The sequence below is a fragment of the Bos taurus genome, chromosome X, assembly GCF_002263795.3.
Source record: "Bos taurus isolate L1 Dominette 01449 registration number 42190680 breed Hereford chromosome X, ARS-UCD2.0, whole genome shotgun sequence".
Classification (NCBI taxonomy): Eukaryota; Metazoa; Chordata; class Mammalia; order Artiodactyla; family Bovidae; genus Bos; species Bos taurus.
The window spans coordinates 98934455-98960827 of NC_037357.1; the positions used below are offsets into that span (position 1 = coordinate 98934455).

The 26373-nt window shown below is 41.6% G+C and overlaps 1 protein-coding gene and 1 pseudogene across 1 annotated transcript in view; both read right to left on the reverse strand.

The window, feature by feature from the left end:
• Positions 1-3427, reverse strand: part of LOC100296832 (short coiled-coil protein) — a 45585-nt gene extending 42158 nt beyond the window's left edge. The window contains exon 1 of the mRNA XM_059883843.1: positions 3217-3427. Coding sequence (XP_059739826.1) covers positions 3217-3427 — 211 coding nt within the window. The remainder of the gene's footprint in view (positions 1-3216) is intronic.
• Positions 3428-21611: 18184 nt separating this feature from the next.
• LOC613364 (tubulin alpha-1B chain-like) lies at positions 21612-23107 on the reverse strand (annotated as a pseudogene).
• Between the last annotated feature and the right edge of the window lie 3266 nt (positions 23108-26373).

A 26373-nucleotide genomic window follows, 5' to 3' on the forward strand; every position in this document is an offset into this window, starting at 1 on the left:
TCCCTCTTGCCTTAGCTTACATTATTCCTCCACAGACAGCCTCTGCTCCTGCCAAACATCCCTGGTCTTGGCACTGGAAATACCCTGAACACTTTCCAAGAACATGTATGTCAAGGCTCCTGGTGAAACGAGAGCCCAGGACCAAGAGAGTGATTTAGCTAGTCTTCAGAGCTCTTCTGGGTTGGCCATCCTACCCCTGCATATGGCCACATCCTCTGATTCCCAGGAGGTCTTGAATTCCAACTTCTCTCAGTCCAGCCAATCGGCTCTGCCAGCAGCTTCCCAGAATTGCTGCCAGAATCTGCTTGTGTGAGAAATTGATACTGTGCTCTGGCCCTCTTAAATCAGTGCCCAGACTCTTTCTGATCCTTTCCACCTCCTGGTTAAGGCTCTGCACGGCCCTGAAGTGCCCAAAGGCCAAACCAATTCATCCTTCTTAATTCCCTCACTGGAGCAGCTCTAAAGCCTCCAAAGTCACTTCTACTTCTGAATTCCTCTGACTCTGATGTGTTTGGGTGACTCACAGAACAATTCGTGGACAGATGCTAAAGCAATACATTATACACCATTCTTCCCAATAACTTTGTAAGCTTTCTGTGAGGACGATTCCTCCAAGACTTTTATCCTCAATGGCTACCACAGTGCCAGTTGCCTAAAGCAGTTATTTATATAGCACAATGGTTAAGAATGTGGGCTTTGTCTGCATAAGAGTCATTACAAAGGGAGATTTGGACTGGAAGATATCATCTCAACCAAGTGATCATCTCAACCAACTAACATCGCCAATAATGGAACCAACTGACATCATGTGTCTCCTGATTAAATGCACAGAGAAAGGCATCATTTTTCCAGTAGTCTCGCCCCAAATAGATAATCTGAGTCTAAACATGTGGAAACATCAGATAAACCAAATTGATCCACATTATATAGAATAACTGGTTTATAGTGTTCAACCATGTCAAGATCATGAAAGACAAAAAAAGACTGTGGAAATGTTCCAGGTGAAAAGTGGCTAATGTGACAATTGAATGCAATGTGTGATCAAAGATTTGATGCTGAACCACAAGACTTTTTTTCTGTAACAGACATAATTGGAAGAATCGAAATAAGATTTGAGAATCTGATAAACAGTATTGTTTCAATGTTAACTGATAGTACAATGACAATTGTACAGTGTTTATATAAGAGAATGTCCTTGTTTTTAAGAAACACACTGAGGTATTTAGGGGTAAAAAAGCTTCATGTGTTCAGTCTACTCTCAAATGGGTCCAAAATGATGTCTATACATATCATATATATGTACATTATATATTAACACACATATAAACATACATATACACACAGGAAGAGAAGGATAAAGCAAATTATGGTAAAAGGCTAACATTTGGAGATTCAAGAGCAGGGTATATGAAATTCTCTACTACTCTTGCAACTTGCAGTCTGACAGTATATCAAAATGAAAGTTTTTGGTTTGTTTTTGTTATTTTGTGAAATGTGGACTGCAGTATGAGTCTCACTGGATTGGAGTCCCAGCTTTGACATTCACCAGTCATATGACCACAGGCAAGGTACTGGACCCTGCCACACTTGGTTTCCTCATCTGTATTTTGAGGATAACAGTACAGCCTTGAGGGGCTGCTATAAAGTGCCCAGAGGAAGCTCTTGGTAAATGATAGCTTCCATTATTAAGTGACCCAGTCCACATATCCTGCAGCTTACAACAACGTGATGTTAGGGAATCATGAATTACTTGGGTCAGGAGGGTTAGAACACTATATGAGTTTCTTCCCTGCTTCCTAGGGATCTTACTGGCTGCTATGTGTCCTGAAAGCACATGAGGGGTCTTGTGCCTAATTTTTAAGATTGCTAGCATGTTCAGATTAAAGAAGGCTTAGTTGGCTTTGGAACCCCATCCAGGGCTAAATGACAATAGGATGATTGATCACCCTACAGGTAGGTGACACATGGCTGCCCATTGGGACAGAATGGGCTTTAACATATCACCGGGTGAATTGCATGTGCTTGGGGCTGGATGTGGGTATCTGTCCTTCTCTCTTACCCAACAGAGAGCTGTTTGGAATAGTTCAGAATCTCATTTGTTTTCCTGAACTTGAGTTCTAAATTCAGAGTGATGTCTACATGGGAAAGAAAGGAATAATTATAGGCCAAGTCTAGACCAAGTCCTGTATTTTATCAAAGAGGAAAACAAGGCCCAGAATGCCAATGAGACAGGTTTCTGATTACCCCCTCCCCCATGTTTTAGCATGTGGAGGGCTGGAGCAAGACTCCTAACTCTCATGTCATTGTCCTTCCCACCAGGCCAATGCTTTGCACCACTGGGCTTGGTAGAGTCAAGGAATGCAAAGAAGCTTGTGTAAAGGGCACGAAGGAAACCAGAATTGAAAGATACACGTGTACCCCAATGTTCATCACAGCACTGTTTACAATAGCCAGGACATGGGAAGCAACCTAGATGTCCATCAGCAGACAAACGGATAAGAAAGCTGTGGTACATATACACAATGGAATATTACTCAGCTATTAAAAAGATTGCATTTGAATCAGTTCTAATGAAGTGGATGAAACTGGAGCCTATTATACAGAGCCAAGTAAGTCAGAAAGAAAAACACCAATACAGTATATTAACGCATGTATATGGAATTTAAAAAGATGATAATGATGACCCTGTATGCGAGACAGCAAAAGAGACACAGATGTAAAGAACAGACTGTTAGACTCTGTGGGAGAAGGTGAGGGTGGGATGATTTGAGAGAATAGCACTGAAACATGTATATTATCATATGTGAAATAGACCGCCAGTCCAGGTTCGATGCATGAGACAGGGTACTCAGGGCTGGTGCACTGGGATGACCCAGAGGGATAGGATGGGGAGGGAGGTGGGAGGAGGGTCAGGATGGGGAACACATGTACACTCATGGCTGATTCATGTGAATGTATGGCAAAAACCACCACAATATTGTAAAGTAATTAGCCTCCAATTAAAATTAAAACAAAAAAAAAGCTTCAGAATTATCCAACTGTTACTTCAGAGGCAAGGACTCTGGATGGAACTAACAGCTGAAATGCGTTTTTTTGTTTGTTTGTTTTAAACGTGGACATTCAATTCTCAAAAAAAAAAAAAGAGAGAGAGAGAGAAGCTTGTGTAAAGGAAACAATATGACCAAGGGCCAATGATCCCCCCTTGCAGGCTCATACCATTCACAACTAGAGGGCTTCTCTGCTGAAGGTCGCAAGGACCCCAGGTCACAGCAATGCAGGCAGAATAGATGGCAACATTTGCTGACACTTGGGCAATAGCTTTCTGTGGGCCCAGGTAGTGAATTTCATGTTTCTTCAAATTGTGTTGTGTTTCTACTTCACTGGCGAAAATAAAGTGTTCGGATTTCATTACACAGCTTGCTCCCATGATTTTTATACCTTTTTTCTTATTTCTTAGTCAAGAGGCTTATTACCACTTTAGCTGGTTCTAGTTTCTGCCACGCTGCTTCAGCAATCTTCCTAGTTTCTGCTTTGCTGTGACTGTCTTGGACTTGAGATATTAAGTGTGGCTTTGGTATCAAGTTCACAGCTGACCTTGACTTAACTAATTCAGGGAGCACAGGACAGCTGTAGAAGGAAAATTCAGAGTTTACTTTTGTTACCGGTTGAGAAATCTATTTCTAAAAACAACTTGAACTTAGATTTGAAAAACCATAGACTCTGGGGAGGGAGGTGGGATGGATGTTCAAGTGGGAGGAGACATGAGTTAACCCTATGGCTGATTCATGTTGATGTTTGGTAGAAACCAACACAATACTGTAAAATAATTATTCTTCGATTAACAATACATAAATTAAAAAAAAAAAAAACAAAACCCATAGACTCTTGGAGCTGGACATTTCTTTAGAATTCATCACACCCCCTGAGAGAATTTTTTGTTGTCTCGAACACCTGAAAACAGGGACAATCAATTTTTATCAAATTTTCCTGAAAAAAGGTGGTACAGTTAACATAGAAACTAAGTGGAAGAATTGTTTTTCCCCAGCATACGGCTGCTTCTTTAAGGGAAGTTCTCAAGGCTGAAGAGCTAAGTGAGATCTGATAACAACCAAATTCTAGAATGTTCGAAAAAAGCAATCTGTTTTGACAGAAGCATGCACCCGTAAGAGAGCAGAGCAGATTTCTGAATTCACTATGAGGCTCATGTTATTTCCTTGGCAAGGTGTTAAGACACATTTTAGAATGTCGCATAGGCTTCCAATGCAGTGATGTGGTGAATATCACATGTGGTGCTCTCGCAAGGATCTTTACTTTGAATGCATATATATAACCAAAACATCAGGAGTCAGCATCTCTAAATTTGAATTTTAAAACATTGGTATTGCTAAAAAGTCAAATAAATTTATCCCAACATCCAGAATCTTGACTCTCAACTCTTAGATCTGAACGTATTCTCTTTGTTTGTTTTTTTTTTTTTTTGGCTGCACAGCGTGGCATGTGTGATCTTAGTTCCTGGACCAGGGATCGAACCCTCGCCCCCTGCATTGGAAGCCCAGAATCTTAACCACTGAGCCACCAGGGAAGTCCCTGAAGGTAGTCTCTTAAGGAAAACATTTAGATGCCTAAGCTAGTAGATTCTCTCTTGGTAAGAGCAATGCCTTTCTGTAGAGAAAAATCATAAAATGTAAAGATAATGTTTCTCTCCATTTAGTGATGTGAATAGTTCTTGGAAAATGGGAGCACTTCATTTTTGTCAACCTTGGCTTCTGGCAGACATGTGCAGCCTGCCACTTGTCCTTAGGGGAGATATGTAATGGCAGAGGACCCCCAAAGAATCAGTGAGCCACTGACAGCAGTCAGCATTTGCTCAAGGGGAAAATGGAGAAGAAGCAATAGCCCAGAAACCTGGTTGCTCAGTTAAGTTTCAGGAAAGCAGGTTTTAGAGGGGACGGATAACTCAGGAGCTTGGGATGAATGTATACACTCAATTATATATAGGATAAATAGCCAACAAGGACCTACTGTATAGCACAGGGAACTCTACTCAGTATTGTGTGAAAGCCTATTTGAGAAAAGAAAGAATGGATATATGTATAACTAAATCACTTTGCTGTACACTTGACATAAGCACAGCATTATAAATCAACTATACTCCAATATAGGTGCCTGATATGCTACTGGAGAAGAGTGGAGAAATAACTCCAGAAAGAATGAAGAGACAGAGCCAAAGCAAAAACAATGCCCAGTTGTAGATGTGACTGGTGATGGAAGTAAAGTCTGATGCTGTAAAGAGCAATATTGCATAAGAATCTGGAATGTTTGGACCATGAATCAAGGTAAATTAGAAGTGGTCAAACAGGAGATGGCAAGAGTGAACATTGACGTTTTAGGAATCAATGAACTAAAATGGACTGGAATGGGCGAATTTAGTTCAGATGACCATTATATATACCACTGTGGGCAAGAATCCCTTAGAAGAAATGGACTAACCCTCATAGTCAACAAGAGTCCAAAATGCAGTACTTGGGTGCAATTTCAAAAATGACAGAAAGATCTCTGTTCATTTCCAAGGTAAACCATTCAGTACCACAGTAATACAATTCTATGCCCCAACCAGTAACACTGAAAAAGCTGAAATTGAATGGTTCTATGAAGACCTACAAGATCTTCTAGAACTAACACCCAAAAAAGATGTCCTTTTCACCTTAGGGGACTGGAATGCAAAAGTAGGAAGTCAAGATATACCTGGAGAAACAGGTAAATTTGACCTTGGAGTACAGAATAAAGCAGGGCAAAGGCTAACAGAGTTTTGCCAAGAGAACACACTGGTCATAGAAAACACCCTCTTCCAACAACACAAGAGAAGACTCTACACATGGACATCACCAGATGGTCAATATCAAAATCAGATTGATTATATCCTTTGCAGCCAAAGATGGAGAAGCTCTATATAGTCAGCAAAAACAAGACCAGGAGCTGACTGTGGCTCAGATCATGAACTCCTTATTGCCAAATTCAGACTTAAATTGAAGAAAGTAGGGAAAACCACTAGACCATTCAGGGATGACCTAAATCAAGTGCCTTACAATTATACAGTGGAAGTGAGAAATAGATTCAAGGGACTAGATCTGATAGACAGAGTGCCTGATGAACTATGGACAGAAGTACATAATATTGTACAGGAGGCAGTGATCAAAACCATCCCTGAGAAAAAGAAGTTCAAAAAGGCAAAATGGTTGTCTGAGGAGGCCTTACAAATAGCTGAGAAAAGAAGGAAGTGAAAGGCAAAGGAGAAAAGGAAAGATATGCCCATCTGAATGCAGAGTTCCAAAGAATAGCGAGGAGAGAAAAGAAAGCCTTCCTCAGCAATCAGTGCAAAGAAATAGAGGAAAACAATAGAATGGGAAAGACTAGAAATCTCTTCAAGAAAAGTAGAGATACAAAGGGAACATTTCATGCAAAGATGGGCACAATAAAGGACAGAAATGGTATGGACCTAACAGAAGCAGAAGATATTAAGAAGAGGTGGCAAGAATACACAGAACTATACAAAAAAGATCTTCATGATCCAGATAATCATGACGGTGTGATCACTCACCTAGAGCCAGACATCCTGGAATGTGAAGTCAAGTGGGCCTTAGGAAGGATGGCTATGAACAAAGCTAGTGGAAGTGATGGAATTTCCAGTTGAACTATTTAAAATCCTAAAAGATGATGCTGTGAAAGTGTTGCACTCAATATGCCAGCAAATTTGGAAAACTCAGCAGTGGCCACAGGACTGGAAAAGGTCAGTTTTCATTTCAGTCCCAAAGAAAGGCAATGCCAAAGAATGCTCAAACTACTGCACAATTGCACTCATCTCACAGGCTAACAAAGTAATGCTCATAATTCTCCAAGCCAAGCTTCAACAGTATGTGAACCATGAAATTCCAGATGTTCAAGCTGGTTTTAGAAAGCACAGAGGAACCAGAGATCAAATGGCCAACATCTGTTGGATCATCAAGAAAGCAAGAGAGTTCCAGAAAAACATCTATTTCTGTTTTATCAATTACTCCAAAACCTTTGACTATGTATATCACAACAAACTGTAGAAAATTCTATGTGAAAATTCTGAAAGAGATGGGAATACCAGACCACCTGACCTGCCTCCTGGGAAATCTGTATGCAGGTTAAGAGGCAACAGTTAGAACTGGACATGGAACAACAGACTGGTTCCAAATAGGAAAAGGAGTATGTCAAGGCTATATATTGTCACCCTGCTTATTGAACTTATATGCAGAGTACATCATATGAAGTGCCAGGCTGGATGAAGCACAAGCTGGAATCAAGATTGCTGGGAGAAATATCAGTAACCTCAGATATGCAGATGACACCATCCTTATGGCAGAAAGGGAAGAGGAACTAAAGAGCCTCTTGATGAGAGTGAAAGAAGAGAGTGAAAAAGCTGGCTTAAAACTCAACATTCGAAAAACTAAGATCATGGCCTCTGGTCCCATCACTCCATGGCAAATAGATGGAGAAACAGTAGAAACAGTGACAGACATTATTCTGGGCAGCTCCAAAATCACTGCAGATGGTGACTGCAGCCATGAAATTAAAAGACACTTTCTCCTTGGAAGAAAAGCTATTACCAACCTAGACAGCATATTCAAAAGCAGAGACATTACTTTGCCAACAAAGGTCCATCTAGTCAAAACTATGATTTTTCCAGTGGTCATGTATGGATGTGAGAGTTGGACTGTCAAGAAAGCTGAGTACCGAAGAATTAATGCTTTTGAACTGTGGTGTTGGAGAAGACTCTTGAGAGTCCCTTGGACTGCAAGGAGATCCAACTAGCCCATCCTAAAGGAAATCAATCCTGAATATTCATTGGAAGGACTGATGCTGAAGCTGAAACTCTAATACTTTGGCTCCCTGATGCAAAGAACTGGCTCATTTGAAAAAGACCCTGATGCTGGGAAAGATTGAAGGTGGGAGGAGAAGGGGATGACAGAGGATGAGATGGTTGGATGGCATCACCGACTTGATGGACATGAGTTTGAGCAAGCTCTAGGAGTTGGTGATGGACAGGGAAGCCTGGCGTGCTGCAGTGCATGGGTTTGCAACGCGTCAGACATGACTGAGCAACTGAACTGATACTCCAATAAAAGCAAAATTAAAAAAAGAAGGCAGGTTAACAAATTAGTCTTGGTTAAGTTGCCATGACTTGAAACTAAAAGTTGAAGCTATGGTTGTGGATTAAAACAGATATTTCAAAGGAGCCCAAATGTCTTTTCTCTTGCAAATCTGCTTTGGTCTATTCTCTCCTCTTTCTTCTGCCTCCACTTGGAGTCAATATCTCATTCTTAACCATTGTCCCATAACTGGCTACATTGGTCTTGAGTGAGTCTCTCCCTCTTATCCAATGTGGATTCCATACTGCTGCTAGGGTTGGCTTTAATTTAAAAAGAAGGAAAAAGCTTTGTGGAAAATTGGAGGCAGTCAGGATGTCCAATAGCAGGAAAATAATGGAAGCACTTTGGTTTATCCACGTGGAGAAGTATTTATTGTGTAGCCATTGAAGGCTGAGCTATGGAAGAGTTCTTCGTGACCTGGGGAATGGCCATCATAGGGCACTGGGTGACAGAAGTGGTGTGGCTTATGCCACCTCAACCAAGTAACCTGAGCTCCAGGGCTTCTTAGCTTTTCTAAAGCTTTTACTGGGACTTCCCTGGCAGTCCAGTGGTTAATACTCTGCCCTTTCAATACAGGCAGCTCTGGGTTCCCAGGCATAGTTGTGACTTTCCACCTCTGCTTTTGAAACCCCACCCCAGAACCACATGTCTGGATGGACTTCTTTGAATGCAGCTCCTTCTGGCTTTCTCAGGCCTTGAGATCTTTCTTCTTGGATCCCTTAAACTCCTGCATGCTGGCAGTGACCCTTTCAGCTCATGTTAGCTGGCCACTTGGAATGGTCTGTTTTGGGTGTGTGCAATATACCTCTTCATGTTAATGGCTTCTGACATTTGTACCCCTCAATCATCAGGGCTATAACACCCCAAATCTGGAGCTTACCAAGCATCTCTTAATGTGCTGGACAGGAATGGATGGATCAGGAGTTCACATTGAAGGAAGAGGAGCAGGGCACAGCCTGAGGGACAGGATATCACAGGGAGAGGACATTCATCATTGGCAGTAAGCAGTGCCCCTTGCACCGTGTCATGTTGGAGCTTCCCAAGGGACTAGGCCTAGGTGTCTAAGGGAAAATGCAGAGACTGGTGGAGGTTGTGGTCCTCTGTCTAGAGGGTTTCAGGAAGAGCCTGGAGCAGGGATCCTGGGCTCTGCTTTGTGCCTCTGAACAAAGACACCCTGGAGACAGATGGGCCCTCTCCCCACCTTTCAGCTGAAGATGTAGCATCGCATGGTTAGGAAAGTGAGAACTTAGGAGCCAGGAGGAGTAGCTGGGGCTTGGGTTGGCAAGTGTCAGCACAGAAGCCATGAGAAGATGTAGAGTGAAAGGTAAGAAGAAGGAAATTCACAGGATGCAAGTGGAGTCTCAAGGACCCTCAAACTGCCAGGAAGGGAAATAGTAGTTCTGGGATTCAGATGAATTTTGAGGGTTTGGAGTGTGACTGGTATTCCTCACTGTAATGAACTTGTTTCTTCCTTTGGGGGCATGACCCAATGTAAGTTACATGTGGAACAAACCCTAAATCGAGGATGATCTTCCCATTTTTTTTTTTTTTCTATTCAAGGCCCATCCCTTCCCAAAGATGAAGAGGAATGACATCTGCTTTGCCCTCTCCATTTCTCCCAGAGGTGTTTACTTTTGAGCAAAATGTGTGCCCCTGGACTTCCCTGGTGGCACAGTGGATAAAAATCTGCCTGCCAGTGCAGGGGACATGGGTTCAATCCTTGGTCCAGAAAGATTCGACATGCCTCTGAGCAACTAGATCCATGCACCACAGCTACTAAGCCCATGCTCTAGAGCCTGAAAGTTGCAACTACTGAAACTCAACGCACCTAGAGCCTGTGCTCTGCAACAAGAGAAGCCAGTACGATAAGAAGCCCGTGCACCGAAACTAGAGAAAGCCAGCACACGAAGACCCAGTGAAGCAAAAAATAAATAAATTGTTTTTAAAAGAATCTTGTGTCCCTTACAGCAGGTGGGATTCTTCTATTACACTAATTGAATGAGATTATTTCTTTTTCCTTTTTAAAAATTATCTTGAGATGGTATTTATTTACTTGGCTGTGTCGGGTCTTAGTTGCAGCATGTGGGTTCTATTGCTGCAGCACATGGGCTCCCTAGTTGTGGTTGTGTGGGCTCAGTTTCCCTGTGGTTTATGGGATCTTATTTCCCTGGCCAGGGATGAACCTGAATCCCCCGCACAGCAAGGCAGATCCTTAACCACAGGACCACCAGGTAAATTCCCAGTGAGATTGTTTCTGTGCATTGAAATTCAGAAAGCAGATCAGATGACTCCAGGATAGGGGAATGGGAGGGCTGTGGCCCAACCTTAACTGAGTTAGAATGGCAGTCGCTAGGAGCCAGGTGCATGGAAACCCACTCTCTTTCTCCTGGCTCCAGGTTGCACCAGCAGGGACTCAGGGCCCCATGACCTCAAAGAAGTCAAATCATCCTCTATTCTGCTTATAGAGTGAGTGGCATTGTCCCTTATATGAAACTCATGATTTGTTTTTTTTACATGGACAATGAGCTCCTTGACCATGAGGTGAAGAATTAGTCTCATGTCATTGGCCTTTAGTCTTCTTCCCTCCAAAAGGTAATGGGTTGTCTATCTTTGGTTTTCACAGTAATTCAAAGCAAAGACATTCATTCATTTCACATCTTACAAATCAAGCATTCTTGACTCTGAAATGATTTTCTGGGTTCAGTGTCTCAGAACCATAATAATTGAGTTGGCAATATGAAAAGTCATTTACAATGAAAGTATGATGAGGCGCCTCTTCATTTTACACTAGAAATGTCTTCTATAAATCCAGCTTATTAAAATAATGAGTCTTTCATAATACCCATGCAATTTTCAAAAGAAATGGTCATAAAATTGCTGTAAAATATTAAGTCTGTTCTCTGTTGATGAGAATGATGAAAATATTGATGTAGGCCCACTAAGATGCACCAAGCACATGCTTATCAAAAGTGATAGATGAGAATATTTTTTTCTTTTCCATTATAGCTTATTATAAGATATTAAATATCTTATACAGTAGGACTTTATTGTTTATCTGTTTTATATTTAGTTGTTTGTATCTGTCAATCCCAAACTCTAATTTATTCCTCCCAAACCCCTTTTCCCCTTTGGTAACTATAACTTTGTTTTCTATGTCTGTGAGTCTGTTTTTGTTTTGTAAATAAGTTCATTTGTATCATTTCATAGATTCTACATGTAAGTGACATCATATGACATTCATCTCTCTCTGTCTAATTTCACTTAGTATAATCATCTTTAGGTCCAGATAGATGGTGATATTGAAGTATTTCTTCATACCATAAACAAGATAATATGCTTTTATTTCATTTTTTCTTAGTATTTTCTAGTTAGAAGAGACATCTTCCACCATTATGAGTGTGATATTCATACATCTTCACATACTTTATGGACTTCCCTGGTGGCTCAGATGGTAAAGAATCTGCCTGCAATGTGGGAGACCTGGGTTCAATCCCTTGGTTGGGAAGATCCCCTGGAGGCGGGCATGACAACCCACTCGAGTATTCTTGCCTGGAGAATTCCATCGGACAGGGGAGCCTGGTGGGTTACAGATCATGGGGTTGCAAAGAGTCAGACACAACTGAGTGACATACATCTTCACATATTTTATAGTTATATATTTTTATTGAGATGATTAACATAACATACAATTCACCTATTTAAAGTATATAATTCAGTAGTTTTCAGTGCACAGATTTGCATAACCATTCTTACAATTTTAAAACATTTTTGTCATCCCCAAAGAAACCCTATTCTCATTAGGTCACTTTCCATTTCCCCTCAATTCATTCCCCTTGCCACCTTAACCAAATACTAATTTGCTTTCTATCTCTAAAGACTTGTCTATTCTAGATGTTTCATATAAATGGAATCATACAATATGTGATTTTTTTGTGAATTTCTTTCCCTTAACATAATGTTTTCAAGGTTCATTCATGTTGTGTTATGTTAACAGTACTGTGTTCTTTTTTTATGGCTGACTAAACAGTTCCACATTTTTTAATGTTCTTAGGCTCTGTATAAAACATTTTCATGACCATTCACTTATTCACTTATACATTCACTCCTCAACAAACATAAACATGCAAGGCATCACGTGGGTGCTTTGGGGAGTAATAATGGAATAAAATGGTTCTTAATGCTCAAAAGTTCACAAATTACTTGTGAGGGTAGGGATGTGAAAAGAGCTAATCAAAACGGCACCTGGAAGAGAACAAATGTGAAATAAAGGTGTAATCATTGTGCTACGAGAATGAAGAGAAAAGAGCAGTTACTTCTAGCTTCAGTACCGAGAGAGATTTATGAAAAACCTGGTAACTCACCCTGATCAATGGACATCACCACTGAAAGCAAGCTGCCCAAGCCTCCTTCATCATAGGAAGCCATCTTTTCAAAGACTGATCCAATTTCCTCCTTAAAGATGAACTTGATAATGGCCTCTGTTGCCATTTGATAGAGGAGAAGTAATCAAATTTCTGCTACAACAGAGCAGAAAAGGAGAGGATTTATGTGGCTATACTTTACAAAGCCCACAGTAACTTACAACTCTAAAGTATGTATTATGAGTGCTTTTATTTTTAAAAACCCTTGCATCATGAACATAAATGACTATGGAGGGACCACCTGGTGACTCTGAGGCACTTGTAAACCTGAGCTCTCTCACTTCCTCACTGTGTTCTCTGAAATTATCACCACTGTGGCATCCATGGAGCCCTTGGCTTTAAGGATCTTGTTCTGATAAAACCCGAATGGTGGGCGTAGGAGGCTGCTTTGATCTCAGAAGAGCTGCCTCACTGCCAGGCCTCTGGGAAGGGGTAGTCACTAACTTAGCCCAGTCATTTCTTCTCTCCCTTGCTGTCAGAATCATCCCCAAATTAGCACTTAGTCAGCACATACATGAAAGTTGATGCATTTTGGAGAGATGCTAGGAAGAGCTGCTCACTGGCCAGAATGATTAGGAGGGAATGGAATTAGGTCTGGAGTTGCCACATGAAGAAGCTTGATCCAGCAATAGCTGTTGTCCCTTCCTCAGTGCCGAAGAATTGATGCTTTTGAACTGTGGTGTTGGAGAAGACTCTTGAGAGTCCCTTGGACTGCAAGGAGATCCAACCAGTCCATTCTAAAGGAGATCAGTCCTGGATGTTCTTTGGAAGGAATGATGCTAAAGCTGAAACTCCAGTACTTTGGCCACCTCATGCGAAGAGTTGACTCATTGGAAAAGACTCTGATGCTGGGAGGGAGTGGGGGCAGGAGGAGAAGGGGACAGCAGAGAATGAGATGGCTGGATGGTATCACCGACTCGATGGACGTGAGTTTGGGTGAACTCGGGGAGATGGTGATGGACAGGGAGGCCTGGTGCGCTGCAGTTCATGGGGTCGCAAAGAGTTGGACATGGCTGAGTGACTGAACTGAACTGAACTTCCTCAGGCAGACAGAGTCACCCACTAGTGTTTTAAAGTGTTCTTTGCAGCAACTTGGGTGGACCTAGAGAATATCATACTAAGTGAAGTAAGCCAAATCAGATCAGATCAGATCAGTCGCTCAGTCGTGTCCTCCTCTTTGCGACCCCATGAATCGCAGCACGCCAGGCCTCCCTGTCCATCACCAACTCCCGGAGTTCACTCAGACTCACGTCCATCGAGTCAGTGATGCCATCCAGCCATCTCATCCTCTGTCGTCCCCTTCTCCTCTTGCCCCTAATCCCTCCCAGCATCAGAGTCTTTTCCAATGAGTCAACTCTCCGCATGAGGTGGCCAAAGTACGGTAGTTTATCATACTAAGTGAAGTAAGCCAGATAGAGAAAGGCAAATATCATATGATGTCACTTATATGCAGAATCTAAAAAAATGATACAAATTAACTTATATACAAAGCAGAAATAGACTCACAGACATAGAAAACAAACTTATGGTTACCAATCAGGAAGGGGGGACAGATAAATTAGGAGGTTAGGATTAACATACACACAGTACTATACATAAAATAGATAAACAACAAGGACCTACTGTATAGCACGGGAAACTCTACTGAATATTTTGTAATAATTTGTAAGGGAAAAGAATCTGAAAAAGAATATTTATATGTATAACTGAATCACTTTGCTGTACACTTGAAACTAATTCAACATTGTAAACTGACATACCTCAATTTTTAAAAATTACGGAAAAAAACAGTTCCCACAAATTATTGGACACTACAACCTCCAAGGTGGAGTCTCTCCCCTCCCCTTGAATGTGAGGTGGCCCATGACGACTCACATCCAATGGATAGAATGTGGAGAAAGTGACCTTGGGTGACTGTTGATGGTAGGTCATAAAAGGTAATATAGCTTCTGCCAGGTTGTTGCTCTCTCGAGACTCTTGCCTTGGGATACCAAACCCATCACATAAGAATTCTGGCTGCCAGAGGCCTCCATGCTAGAGTGACTACACAGAGGTGGAGAGAGATGCCCAAGGAGCAACAGCTGTGTCAACCCACAGCTGTGTGAGTCTCCTCAGCCTCAACCTCCAGACGTGTGAGTGGGTGAGCTTTGGATGGATCCCGGCCCCAGTCTTTGCGCCACCCTTGTTCATGCCAAATGGAGCTGGCCTTTGAGTCACCTCAGCTGACACGGAGCAGAACAGGGACCAGTCGTCCCTTCTGAGCCCTGCTTAGATTGCAAATTTGTAAGCAAGATAAATGTTGCTATTTTAAACGACTAAGTTTTGGGGTGATTTATTACACAGCTGAGGAACTGGAATACCTACTTAATTCTGTCATACAATCTGTTTTATTTTTCCCTGAATCCACCAATCTGACTTGTTTAGCCAGATGTAAGCAGAGCCAGACTTGTTATTTTTGGATACGAAATTTTCAGTTTAGGTCTTCATTTCTGGGACATGTCGGCCATAGTCATTTCAACTGACCCTCATTTAGGAGCAGAGAAGGGGCTGATTTTTTTCTCCTCTTTTTATTATCTATGGGAAAGATCTTTTCTCAATTCAGTGGCAATTTTGGTTGTTGTGGGCTTTCTTTTCCCACAAGGAAATGTTTTCATCACTTTCCTGAATTTGGCACCACTCTCTGTTCATTTTGAAATCACAGCACTTAATAGTGATTTATTTACAGAAAAAGTCATCTCTATATAATTTTCTCTCTCCATGACAGGAAGCTGATGGGTCAGTGTATATTTTAATGCTATTTTTTTCTGCATATTCATTTGCTGATTTAAGGTGGGGGGTGGGGTATGTTCTATGTTTTTGACTTCTTGGAAATAAATATTCAGGCCATTACTCCAAAATAGTGGAGTGAGGACTCACAGACAACTGGATATTTAAAAATGGGAGGAAGAGAATGGAATCTAGAAAAAAGCTAATATGAAGAAAAGTAGTCAAGAAATATCTCAGTTCTTATAAAGTCATACTTTTGGTACCTCAATCACCTAGTATACATCTGTGAACCAAGACAAGTGAACCTAGGGAAGGAAATGACAAGTATGTAGAAATACTTGTTGTTTTTGATGAGTGTTAAAAAGCTCTCATAATTTATTCATGGACGAGTTCCTCAGCTGTCTTTCAGAGGCTGTTTCTTCACAGAGAAGTAAATTCTAGCTTCTGAATTTGAAAATACTTTACACAATATTGTAACATTTTTGGTCATCTGATTTCCCACAGCATGGTGGATTAGAATTGGCAAATAAGCAAGGGAGGAAGTATTTAAGGGGAAAAGATGCTAGAGACAGGCACAGTGACTGTGGGGAATAACATCTGAGAACAGGAGACCAAAAACTGAGAAACAACCTCAGAAATCAGCACATGTTAGTCTGGTGCCCATGGTACATGGGCAAATAGCTCTATAGTCCTCAACAGTCCAGGAGAACATCAGTAATATGCAATCATTGATAACTTTTACTTGGTGACGAGTCAGGGTTAAATTTTGCTCAGGACACACTTTTTATAAAAGCAGGAACAATTGTTCCTGCCATATTATAAAGAAACTATAGAAAATTATCTAAAGGAACACACTTTAACACTTAAAGGGATAATGTTCACGGATGTGGAAATGTTTTCTCATATATTGTTGAATCAGGACTTGCTGCATTATGAATATTCATCTGAAATGGCTGTGGAAGTCATGTTGATTAGTATGAGGGATCAAGGATTAGATTTGTGTCTCTAATGAGACTGGAGGGTTATCTATTCATTTCTTTTGCCCAGCGCCCTCCCTCCTTTCTTCTGATGCAAGACTCTGCTTTCTTCTGGGAGATGCTCCTTTAACCCTAGGGTCAAAGGGGAATTGTCATCTTCTGACAGACCCCACCTCCTCTACCACAGTGATTGGCTAGAGGTGGCACCTGACTAAACTGGCCTGATCCCTGGCCACAGTGAGGGGACTCAGGGATGAACTTGTGACCTAAGATGGGCCCGTGGCCTCCAGGAGTTTTTAATTAGAACAAAAAAAGAAAGAGGTCACTTTGAATGTATGTGGACCCCAAAGCTGCCAAGGCCTCGGTCTCAGCTTCTGGGCAAAAGCTGGGCGGAGAGAATGTCACAGATGCAGAGAGAAACATGGAGTACAGCTGCAGAGACGAACGCTGGTTCTGAGGAACTTCTTTCCAATGTATGAGGTCCCTGGAGCTGTCCTGATTTTGCCTCTGTGACTCTTGTTTGTTTAGCAAATCACTTGCTTCTCGGAGCTCCCCTCAGCCCTTTCAACAAATCCTCTTTGGCATAAGCAATTTCATTTGGCTTTCTGTCATCTGCAGCTCAGTTTCCAGCCAAGCACAGGGAACTCTGGAAACCGTCTGAGGCCCTCTGAGCAGGTCACTGCAATACTGAGAGTCTGATGTTGATAACAAGAGGGGAAAAATGAGAAGCAGCCCCTGTTTGTGTAACTGATCGGGAGCTGGCATCTCTCAAGTCACGTGATTGAAAGGAAGAGCTGCTGCCTAGCCGAAGGAGGAAAAGATCTCCAGGGCTATATGTAATAGGAGTCCATGCAGCTATCTCCCTTATCAGATTTCCCTTTTCAGAGCAATTCAAGCCAAATGCTCAGCCTTACTCTCCCGCCGCGCCCGCTTAGCGCATGCACCATCCCAACTTACAGAGGCGAGCCTGGCGGGGAACTCACTGAGGACCCTTCCTCCAGTTCTAACTTTCTGAATCTGTGTGGCTACTGAAATCTCTCCTGTTGTCCACCACTGCCGTTTCCTCAGGACCAGGAGAGAGGAAAACGGTCCTCATTGCTAAAGGCAATGCTAGGATGACAAGTTCATAAACAGTGTAGAGAATAATAATGATAGCTAACACTTAGAGCCAGGCACTAAGTGATTGGCATGTATTATTTTATTTAATCCCTGCAAATCAATGATGTAATACTAATATAATTTCTGTTTTAGAGATAGGCAGAGTGAGACTTAGCAAGATTAAGAATCTTGCAATAGGTAATGCTTTGAATACAATAGAGTCAGGTTTTAAACTCAGGCACTCTGAATCTAGAATCCTCTCTCCTTCAGTTCAGTTCAGTTCAGTTGCTCAGCCGTGTCCGACTCTTTGCGACCCCATGAATTGCAGCACGCCAGGCCTCCCTGTCCATCACCAACTCCCGGAGTTCACTCAAACTCACATCCATAGAGTCGGTGATGCCATCCAGCCATCTTATCCTCTGTTGTCCCCTTCTCCTTCTGCTCCCAGTCCCTCCCAGCATCAGAGTCTTTTCCAATGAGTCAACTCTTCACATGAGGTGGCCAAAGTACTGGAGTTTCAGCTTTAGCATCATTCCTTCCAAAGAACACTCAGGGCTGATCTCCTTTAGAATGGACTGGTTGGAACTCCTTGCAGTCCAAGGGACTGTCAAGAGTCTTCTCCAACACCACAGTTCAAAAGCATCAATTCTTCAGTGCTCAGCTTTCCTCTCTCCTTAACACTGTGCTATTAATACATTGCCTTCCAGACGTGGGACACTGGCTGGGGCACTTAGGTGACGTGGCTTCATCTGTTTGGCTTCCTGGTGTCATCACTGTTGTCCCTATAAGTGGATGAGACAGATTTGGGGAGGTGAGGTCTACCACTCTGCACTCTGTGGGAAATCCCCATCATTTTACTGTTTTCAAGTCAGAACTGTTAACCTAGTCTTATGTCCCTCATACATCACTGGAGCCCTTAACCTCAAGAATGGCTAACTCTGGGTGGAAACTATGAGCGGCAACCACTCTATGGATGTAATAAAAACAGAAACAATAGCAGCAGACCCTGATATAACACTCTCTGTGTGAGGTATTTTACATATGCTAATTGACTGATGCCTTGCAACAACCCTATAGGATAGTTACTATTATTATCTCCATTTTGCACAGGAAGAAACTAAGGAAAAGAAAAGTTAAATGATTTACTTGAGTTACACAGATAGTAATTAGTGAAACTTGAGATTCAAAATTTATGCATTCTGGCTTCATAGTCTACTGTTTCAGCTTCCATGTCATATTGCTTCCCTGTCTATCTGTCTATCTACCCATCTATCAAATACCTAACACACACATACCACTGAATTTGGTTTGCTAATTTTTTTTGTAGTTAGAGGTTTGAATACCAGTCTTTGTAAGTGTGATTGGCCTATACTTTTTCTACACTCTCTTTTTTGTTATTGATATCAAGACTGTATTAACTTCATGAATTTAACTAGATAGCTTTCTCAAGCTTGCTAATTGTATTGCCTAAGTCTCCTATAGTTTCCTACTGGTGTTTTATAGTCTTAATTTATTAATTTCTAATAAGCCTGTTAAAATTCTCTTTTAGAATTGTGCTTTACATATTCCAAAATAATATCAGTATAAAAAAGTATGTAAAGCAAATCCCCAAATTAAATATGAAGTGAAATAGATGAACCTTTAGAGTATATCAAATCAGTAGCATTACCCACAGAGAAAAGATTTATTTTAAATGACTTGAGCACAATACTGTACATTCTTGGTGGAATATATCATAAAGACATAAAAGGCTACAAAGACACCTTAAACTTTCCTCAGTCATTTTATTTTCAGAAGTAATACTGACATTGCAATTTTGAAACTATTTTTATCTACTGTAGGGAAAAGCAAAATATGTAAGTATGTTCATTTTATTAAGAATCAAGAATTTCAGTCAAGCAGAGGAACAAATATAAAAATCAAAGGCATTAAGAAATCACTTGAGGTCCAATTTGAATTAAAAACATAGAATGTTATTACAGTAAAATATAATTTCTACATGTTTACACCAGGGTTGGCAAACTTTTTCTGTAAATGGCTAGATAGTAAACAGTTCAGGCTTTGCAGGTCATATTGTTTCTATTGCAAGTATTCAACTCTGTTCTTAGTGTGTGAAAGCAGCCACAGACAATGTGTAAACAAATGAGCATGACTAAGTTCCAGGAAAATTTTATTTACAAAAACAGGCAGTAGTTTAAGGTCCATAGTTTGCTGTTTTCTGACCCCTGGTCTAGACTCCATGCCTGTGCACCCAACAGCAATGAGAACATTTAGCACCTACATTTTGGTTTCTGAATTCTATTTCTCACTAAAAGGAATCAAGGCTTCTTGGAGAGATAGCTGACTCCAGACCTAAGGCAGAAAATGTTTAAGATAAGCCTGGGTTGCCTTCTGGCAGAGAGCAAAACAAAAATAAGAAACCTCTAAGATCGGCATCATACTGAAGGTGTTCCCACTGGCCAATTTGACTGAGCAATTTGAGCATCAAGTAATGATAATGGCTGGGAGGTGGAGATGTTGAATAATATCCCCCAAAATGAGAAGGAACTTTGAAAAATGAAGCAAGCTACTCCATAAAGTACAATTATGAAGTTTATTATGGGTAACTTACATACAGGCAGGACTGGGCAGATGATCATCCAGAGGCATTCACAGCTGCACTCCACACTGCAGAAAGGGGTACAGGAGAATTTAAATGGGCCAAAGCTAAAAATAGAATCTGACTACTAGGGAGAAACACATCTGCATGGATGGAAACTAGAGGGGTTCTCCCTGGGGTGGGAGGTGTCTCATGACCATTAACCATCTGTTTCAGCAAAAGGCACTCTTCCACTTTTCAGATCAGATGAAGGCAAGAGTAGAAGTTGACAGGGAACTTCTCTGGCTTGAGTGCATTCCTTCTGAGTAAGCTAAAGCTCAGTTATGTGGAAAGGGGAAGGGGTAAAGACTGCAGGCTGGTATCAAAATGGAACTGACAAAATGGAATCAGTGTAATTCAGCCACACATTAATGATGATGATGATGATAAATATAATTGATTATAAATAAGTAAGGGCTCCCCTGGTGGCTCAGCTGGTAGAGAATTTGCCTGCAATGCGGGAGACCTGGGTTTAATTCCTGGGTCAGGAAGATCCCCTGGAGAAGGACAAAATTCATACATTTATATTGATAATAAAAACAAGAAAGAGAAAGAAAAACCATTCATTTGCCAGCATTAAAAATGACTTTTTTGGGGGGCCATGCCCCTTGGCTTGTGGGATCTTACTTCCCCCACCAGGGATCAAACCTGCCTGATGATGATCTTTGCATTAACTTTTTCTCCAAAGATTTGTAATTCGAAAAAAAGTTAAGTATTTCTCTTATTTTAAGTGAACAGAGAAGCTTCTTAAGAATTACAACTGATAAATATAATGGATGATCAAATTATAAAGTCACCATTGTGCAAATGGTAGTGACACAATTGATTCAGAAAGAGGTTATCAATGGATGGCAAAACCATTAAATGTCAAGCTGTTGATAAATAGGTTTGTTGCATGGTGCCAAATTGTTACCTCAGAGATAATTTCTTGTTATAAAGGGAAAAGTGTACCTTTGCAATGGAGAAATCTGGTGGTTGTCATTTTAAGTCAGGAATCAAATTTAATGACACTAAGAGCGTGGCAGTCTGATATTTTGTACTCCTTGTATGACACAGTATGAAGTAAACAGCATATGAAATATTATTGTCTTTCAACCTTTTGCATGGGAGTGTCTAGGAGAATAAGTTAAATGATACCACAAGGAAACAGTCAAATCCAGAAAGATGGAAGACATTCTACAGGGCTACAAATTGATCTTCCCTCTTCAAAGTCATTGAAATGCAAATTTAAAAGACATGGAGACAGTTTTAGGTTAAAAAACAACAACAAAGAAATTACAAAAAAATGCATTTCATTAACTTTGGATCATTTTTTGAAATAAAAGTAGCTGTATAAAACACATTTGGACAATTGAGGAGATTTGAATATGGATTACATAGTAGATATTTTAAAGTAAATATCATTACTTTTCTTAGGTGTGAAATGGCATTGTGGTGATATAAGAAAATATCCTTATTCTTGGGAGATACATGTTCAAAAACATCAGGAGTGTGATATCATGATACTTGATAGAAAAGACTATTAGGTCAAAATAAATTTTTTTTCTTTCTTAAAATCTTTACTTTTGAGACAGGACATAAGTCTTACAGACACACATGGAAAAGCAATACATGATCATAGTTGAAACTGAAGACAATCTAGTCAGAAAGTTTTTATACCTGTCAACTAATGCTGATGCTGAGTATGACATGCTGCAGCGCTCAAAGGAATGGTAATTAGTATTCCTCTCCTTCTTCCTCTCCCTCTACCTCAACAGAATCCACACCAACCTCCTCACAATCCTTCTCAAGGGCAGCCATGTCCTCCTGGGCCTCAGAAAACTCTCCTTCCTCCATGCCCTCACCCACGTACCAGTGAACAAAGGCACGCTTGGCATACATCAGGTCAAACTTGTGGTCCAGGCAAGCCCAGGCCTCAGCAATGGCTGTGGTGTTGCTCAACCTGGACACAGCTCACTGTACTTTGGCCAGGACTCTGCCAAGTACCACAGTGGGAGGCTGGTAATTACTGCCAACCTTGAAGCCAGTGGGGCACAAACTGGATGCTGTGCTTGGTCTTGATGGTGGCAATGACAGCATCGACATCTTTGGGAATCACATTGCCATGGTACAACAGGCAGAAGGCCATGTATTTACCATGGTGAGGGTCACATTTCATCATCCGGCTGGTTGGCTCAAAGCAAGCATTGGTGATCTCTGCTACAGAAAAGCTGTTCATGGTAGGTTTTCTCAGCAGAGATGACAGGGGCATATGTGGCCAGAGGGAAGTGGATGCAGGGATAGGGCACCAGGTTGGTCTGGAACTCTGTCAGATCCACATTCAGGGCTTCATCAAACCTCAGGGAAGCAGTGATGAAGGACCCTATCTGGCTAATAAGGTAGTTAAGATTCATGTAGGTTGGGTGCTCAATGTCAAGATTTCTACAACAGATGTCATAGATGGCCTCATTGTCTACCATGAAGGCACAATCAGAGTGCTCCAGGGTGGGGTGTGGTGAGGATGTTGTAGGGCTCAAATACAGCTGTGGAAACCTGGGGGGCTGGGTAAATGGATAACTCCAACTTGGACTTCTTGCTATAATCGACAGAGACGTTCCATCAGCAGGGAGGTGAACCTAGAACCAGTTCCCCCACCAAAGCTGTGGAAAACCAAGAAGCCCTGAAGACCTGTGCCCTAGTCAGCCAGTTTCCGAATTTGGCCCAAGAAGAGGTCAATGATCTCCTTGCCAATGGTGCAGTGACCTTGGGCATAGTTATTGGCAGCATCTTCTTTGCCTGTGATGAGCTGCTCAGGGTGGAAGAGCTGGCGGTAGGTGCCAGTGAGAATCTCATCAATGACTGTGGGTTCCATGTCTACAAATATTGCCCTAAGCACATGCTTGCCAGCACCTGTCTCACTGAAGAAGGTTTTGAAGGAGTCTCCTCCCCCAATATTGTCACTTGGCATCTGGCCATGAGGCTGTAGAGCTCCTAGAAAGCATTGCCAATCTGGACACCATCCTGGCCAATGTGGATGGAGATGCACACACGCATGGTGGTTACGGGTCAGCAGGCGCAGGAAACAGGAGTAGACATGGGTCCCGGTTATTGTTCCTGATAAGCTAAGAGGTAAGTAACACACTAGCATGGCAAAATTTTAACTCAAATCTAGTTGGTAGATATATCAGTTCAGTTCAGTTCAGTTCAGTTGCTCAGTCGTGTCCAACTCTTTGTAACCCCATGGACTACAGCACACCAGGCTTCCCTGTCCATCATGAACTCCTAGAGCTTGCTCAAACTCATGTCCATTGAATCGGTGATGCCATCCAACCATTTCATCCCGTGTCATCCCCTTCTCCTCCTGCCTTCAGTCTTTCCCAGCATCACGGTCTTTTCCAATGAGTCAGTTCTTCGCATCAGGTGGCCAAAGTTTTGGAGTTTCAGCTTCAGCATCAGTCCTTCTAATGAATATTCAGGACTGATTTCCTTGAGGATGGACTTGTTGGATCTCCTTGCAGTCCAAGGGACTCTCAAGAGTCTTCTCCAACACCACAGTTCAAAAGCATCAATTCTTTGGTGCTCAGCTTTCTTTATAGTCCAACTCTCACATCCATACATGACTACTGGAAAAATCATAGCTTTGACTAGATGGACCTTTGTTGGCAAAGTAATTTTTCTGCTTTTAATATGCTGTCTAGGTTGGTCATAGCTTTTCTTCCAAGGAGCAAGCATCTTTTAATTTAATGGCTACAGCCACCATCTGCAGTGATTTTTGGAGCCCCCCAAAATAAAGTCTCTCACTGTTTCCATTGTTTCCCCATCTATTTGCCATGAAGTGATGGGACCAGATGCCATGATCTTCATTTTTTGAATGTTGAGTTTTAAGCCAGCTTTTTTACTCTCCTCTTTCACTTTCATCAAGAGGCTCTTCAGTTTCTCTTCACTTTCTGCCATAAGGGTGACGTCATCTGCATATGTGAGGTTATTGATACATATGTGTACATTATACTGCTTTCTTGATATACATTGATATATCAATATTTTGACATTTTGATATATATTGATATTTGATACATACTGAATTTTTGATGTATATGTGCACATTATACACTTTTTTGTATGTTTGCAAATTTCTAAAGTAAAAATCGAGGGGAATTTTTTCTCTGTGTGGGAATATCTCTTGCCTTCAAACTTAGACCAATCGTTTTGCAAACAAACTAGCTTTCATTTAAGTAGGCAGAATTCCAAAAATGGCTCCTTCAAGATTCTATGCCCTAATCCCAGATTCCCCTAATTATGTTCTGTAGCATAGTTGGCCCTAAAATACATTATCCCAGTGAGCCTAATCTAATCATGTGTGTGCTCAGTTGTGTCCGACTCTTTGAGACACCATGGATTGTAGCCTGCCAGGCTCCTCTGTCCATGGAATTTCCCAGGCAAGAATACTGGAGTGGGTTGCCATTTCCTCCTCTAGGGGATTGTCTGGACCCAAGGATCAAACCCGTGTCTCTTGCACGGAGTCTTTACCATTAGCGCCACCTACTTGAATCTCTTTAAACAGAGAGTTTTTTTTTTAGTTGGTGGCAAAAGAGGAAGTTTGAGAGACCCAAAGCACAAGAAGAACTTGATGCACTTATGTTGGTTTTGAAGATGGCCAAAAGAAAGCCACAAGCCAAGAAATGTGGATCATCTCTAAGAACAGAAGTCAGTCCGTAGGTGATAGCCAGCAGTCCTACAACTGCAAAAAAACTGAGTTCCACCAACAATATCTATGGTCTTTTTATTTTTTTTTTGACCCTGCACAGCTTGCGGGATCCTAGTTCCCAAACCAGATATTGAACCTGCATTCTTGGCAATAAAGGCATGAATTGGACCACCAGGGAACTCCCTCAATGGTTTGTGAAGTGAAGTGAAAGTCGCTCAGTCGTGTTCGACCCTTTGTGATCCCATGGACTATATAGTCCATGGAATTCTCCAGGCCAGAATACTGGAGTGGGTAGCCTTTCCCTTCTCCAGGGGATCTTCCCAACCCAGGGATCGAACCCAGGTCTCCCGCATGGCAGGCAGATTCTTTACCAGCTGAGCCACAGTCTAGGAGAGAAATATTCTTCAGAGCCTCCAGAAACAAATACAACCTGGCCAGCACCTTATTTTCAGCCTTATGAAACCCAGAGCAGAGAAAATATCTGAGATTGCTGAGACTTCTGACATACGGAATGGTGAGCACATAAACGGTGTTGTTTTAAGCTGCTAGGTTTGTGGTGATTTGGCATGGCAGCAACAGAGAACTAGTATAGTATCTTAGGAAGATTCAGGTGCTAGAAGGAAAAATTCAGGGAGTTTCTAGTTTGGGTGCCTTAACTTGCAGAATTCTGTAAAATACAAAATGAAAATATGGGTTACTTTGTTCTACTGCTTCAAATTGCTCCTTATCTTTCTGAATTATATAAAATTTATTCTCTGCTCCTTACTTCTTTGTATCTCCTAATTGTGCTTGCCTGTTAAGATGTTTTCCATTTTACATTTTTAGTAGAAAAGTAGATAGATGCTTTAATTTTTCATAAAAAAATGAAATATTTTCCTTCATGCGTGGTTAGATAAAAAGCACATTTGGAGGAATGACATCCATGGGAATGGTGCGTAAGGACCTCCAAGAATTCACTCCTCTGTAAGAACAATGAGAACACTGATAAAAATTGTTCACATCAACCTTTTTAGAACTCTGAAAGTAACCAAAGGCTTGCAACAATTCAAGGAATGCTTATTCAAGCAAAAACAGTGGCGTCTCAGTAAGAATAGGGAGCTTTGTGGTACTTTAACTTGCCTCATAAGGTCCTCTTCTTCCCGGATACTCCTAAGTCTTGAAATGCAGCAGTGTTACAACAAAAGAAGCTGTGAAAACGAGCAACCTAGCAGCCACTGGGTGCAAAAGAATTTTGGAGCTCTCCAAAAGCCCTATTCCAGCAGAACAGTCATCATCTGACTTTTTCCTGGCCATTCCCTGTTGCTGTTGCTGTTGCTGCTAAGTCACTTCAGTCATGTCCGACTCTGTGCGACCCCATAGACAGCAGCCCACCAGGCTCCCCGGTCCCTGGGATTCTCCAGGCAAGAACACTGGAGTGGGTTGCCATTTCCTTCTCCCATGCTATGCTATGCTAAGTCACTTCAGTCGTGTCCGACTCTGTGCGACCCCAGTGACGGCAGCCCACCAGGCTCCCCCGTCCCTGGGATTCTCCAGGCAAGAACACTGGAGTGGGTTGCCATTTCCTTCTCCAATGCATGAAAGTGAAAAGTGAAAGTGAAGTCGCTCAGTCGTGTCC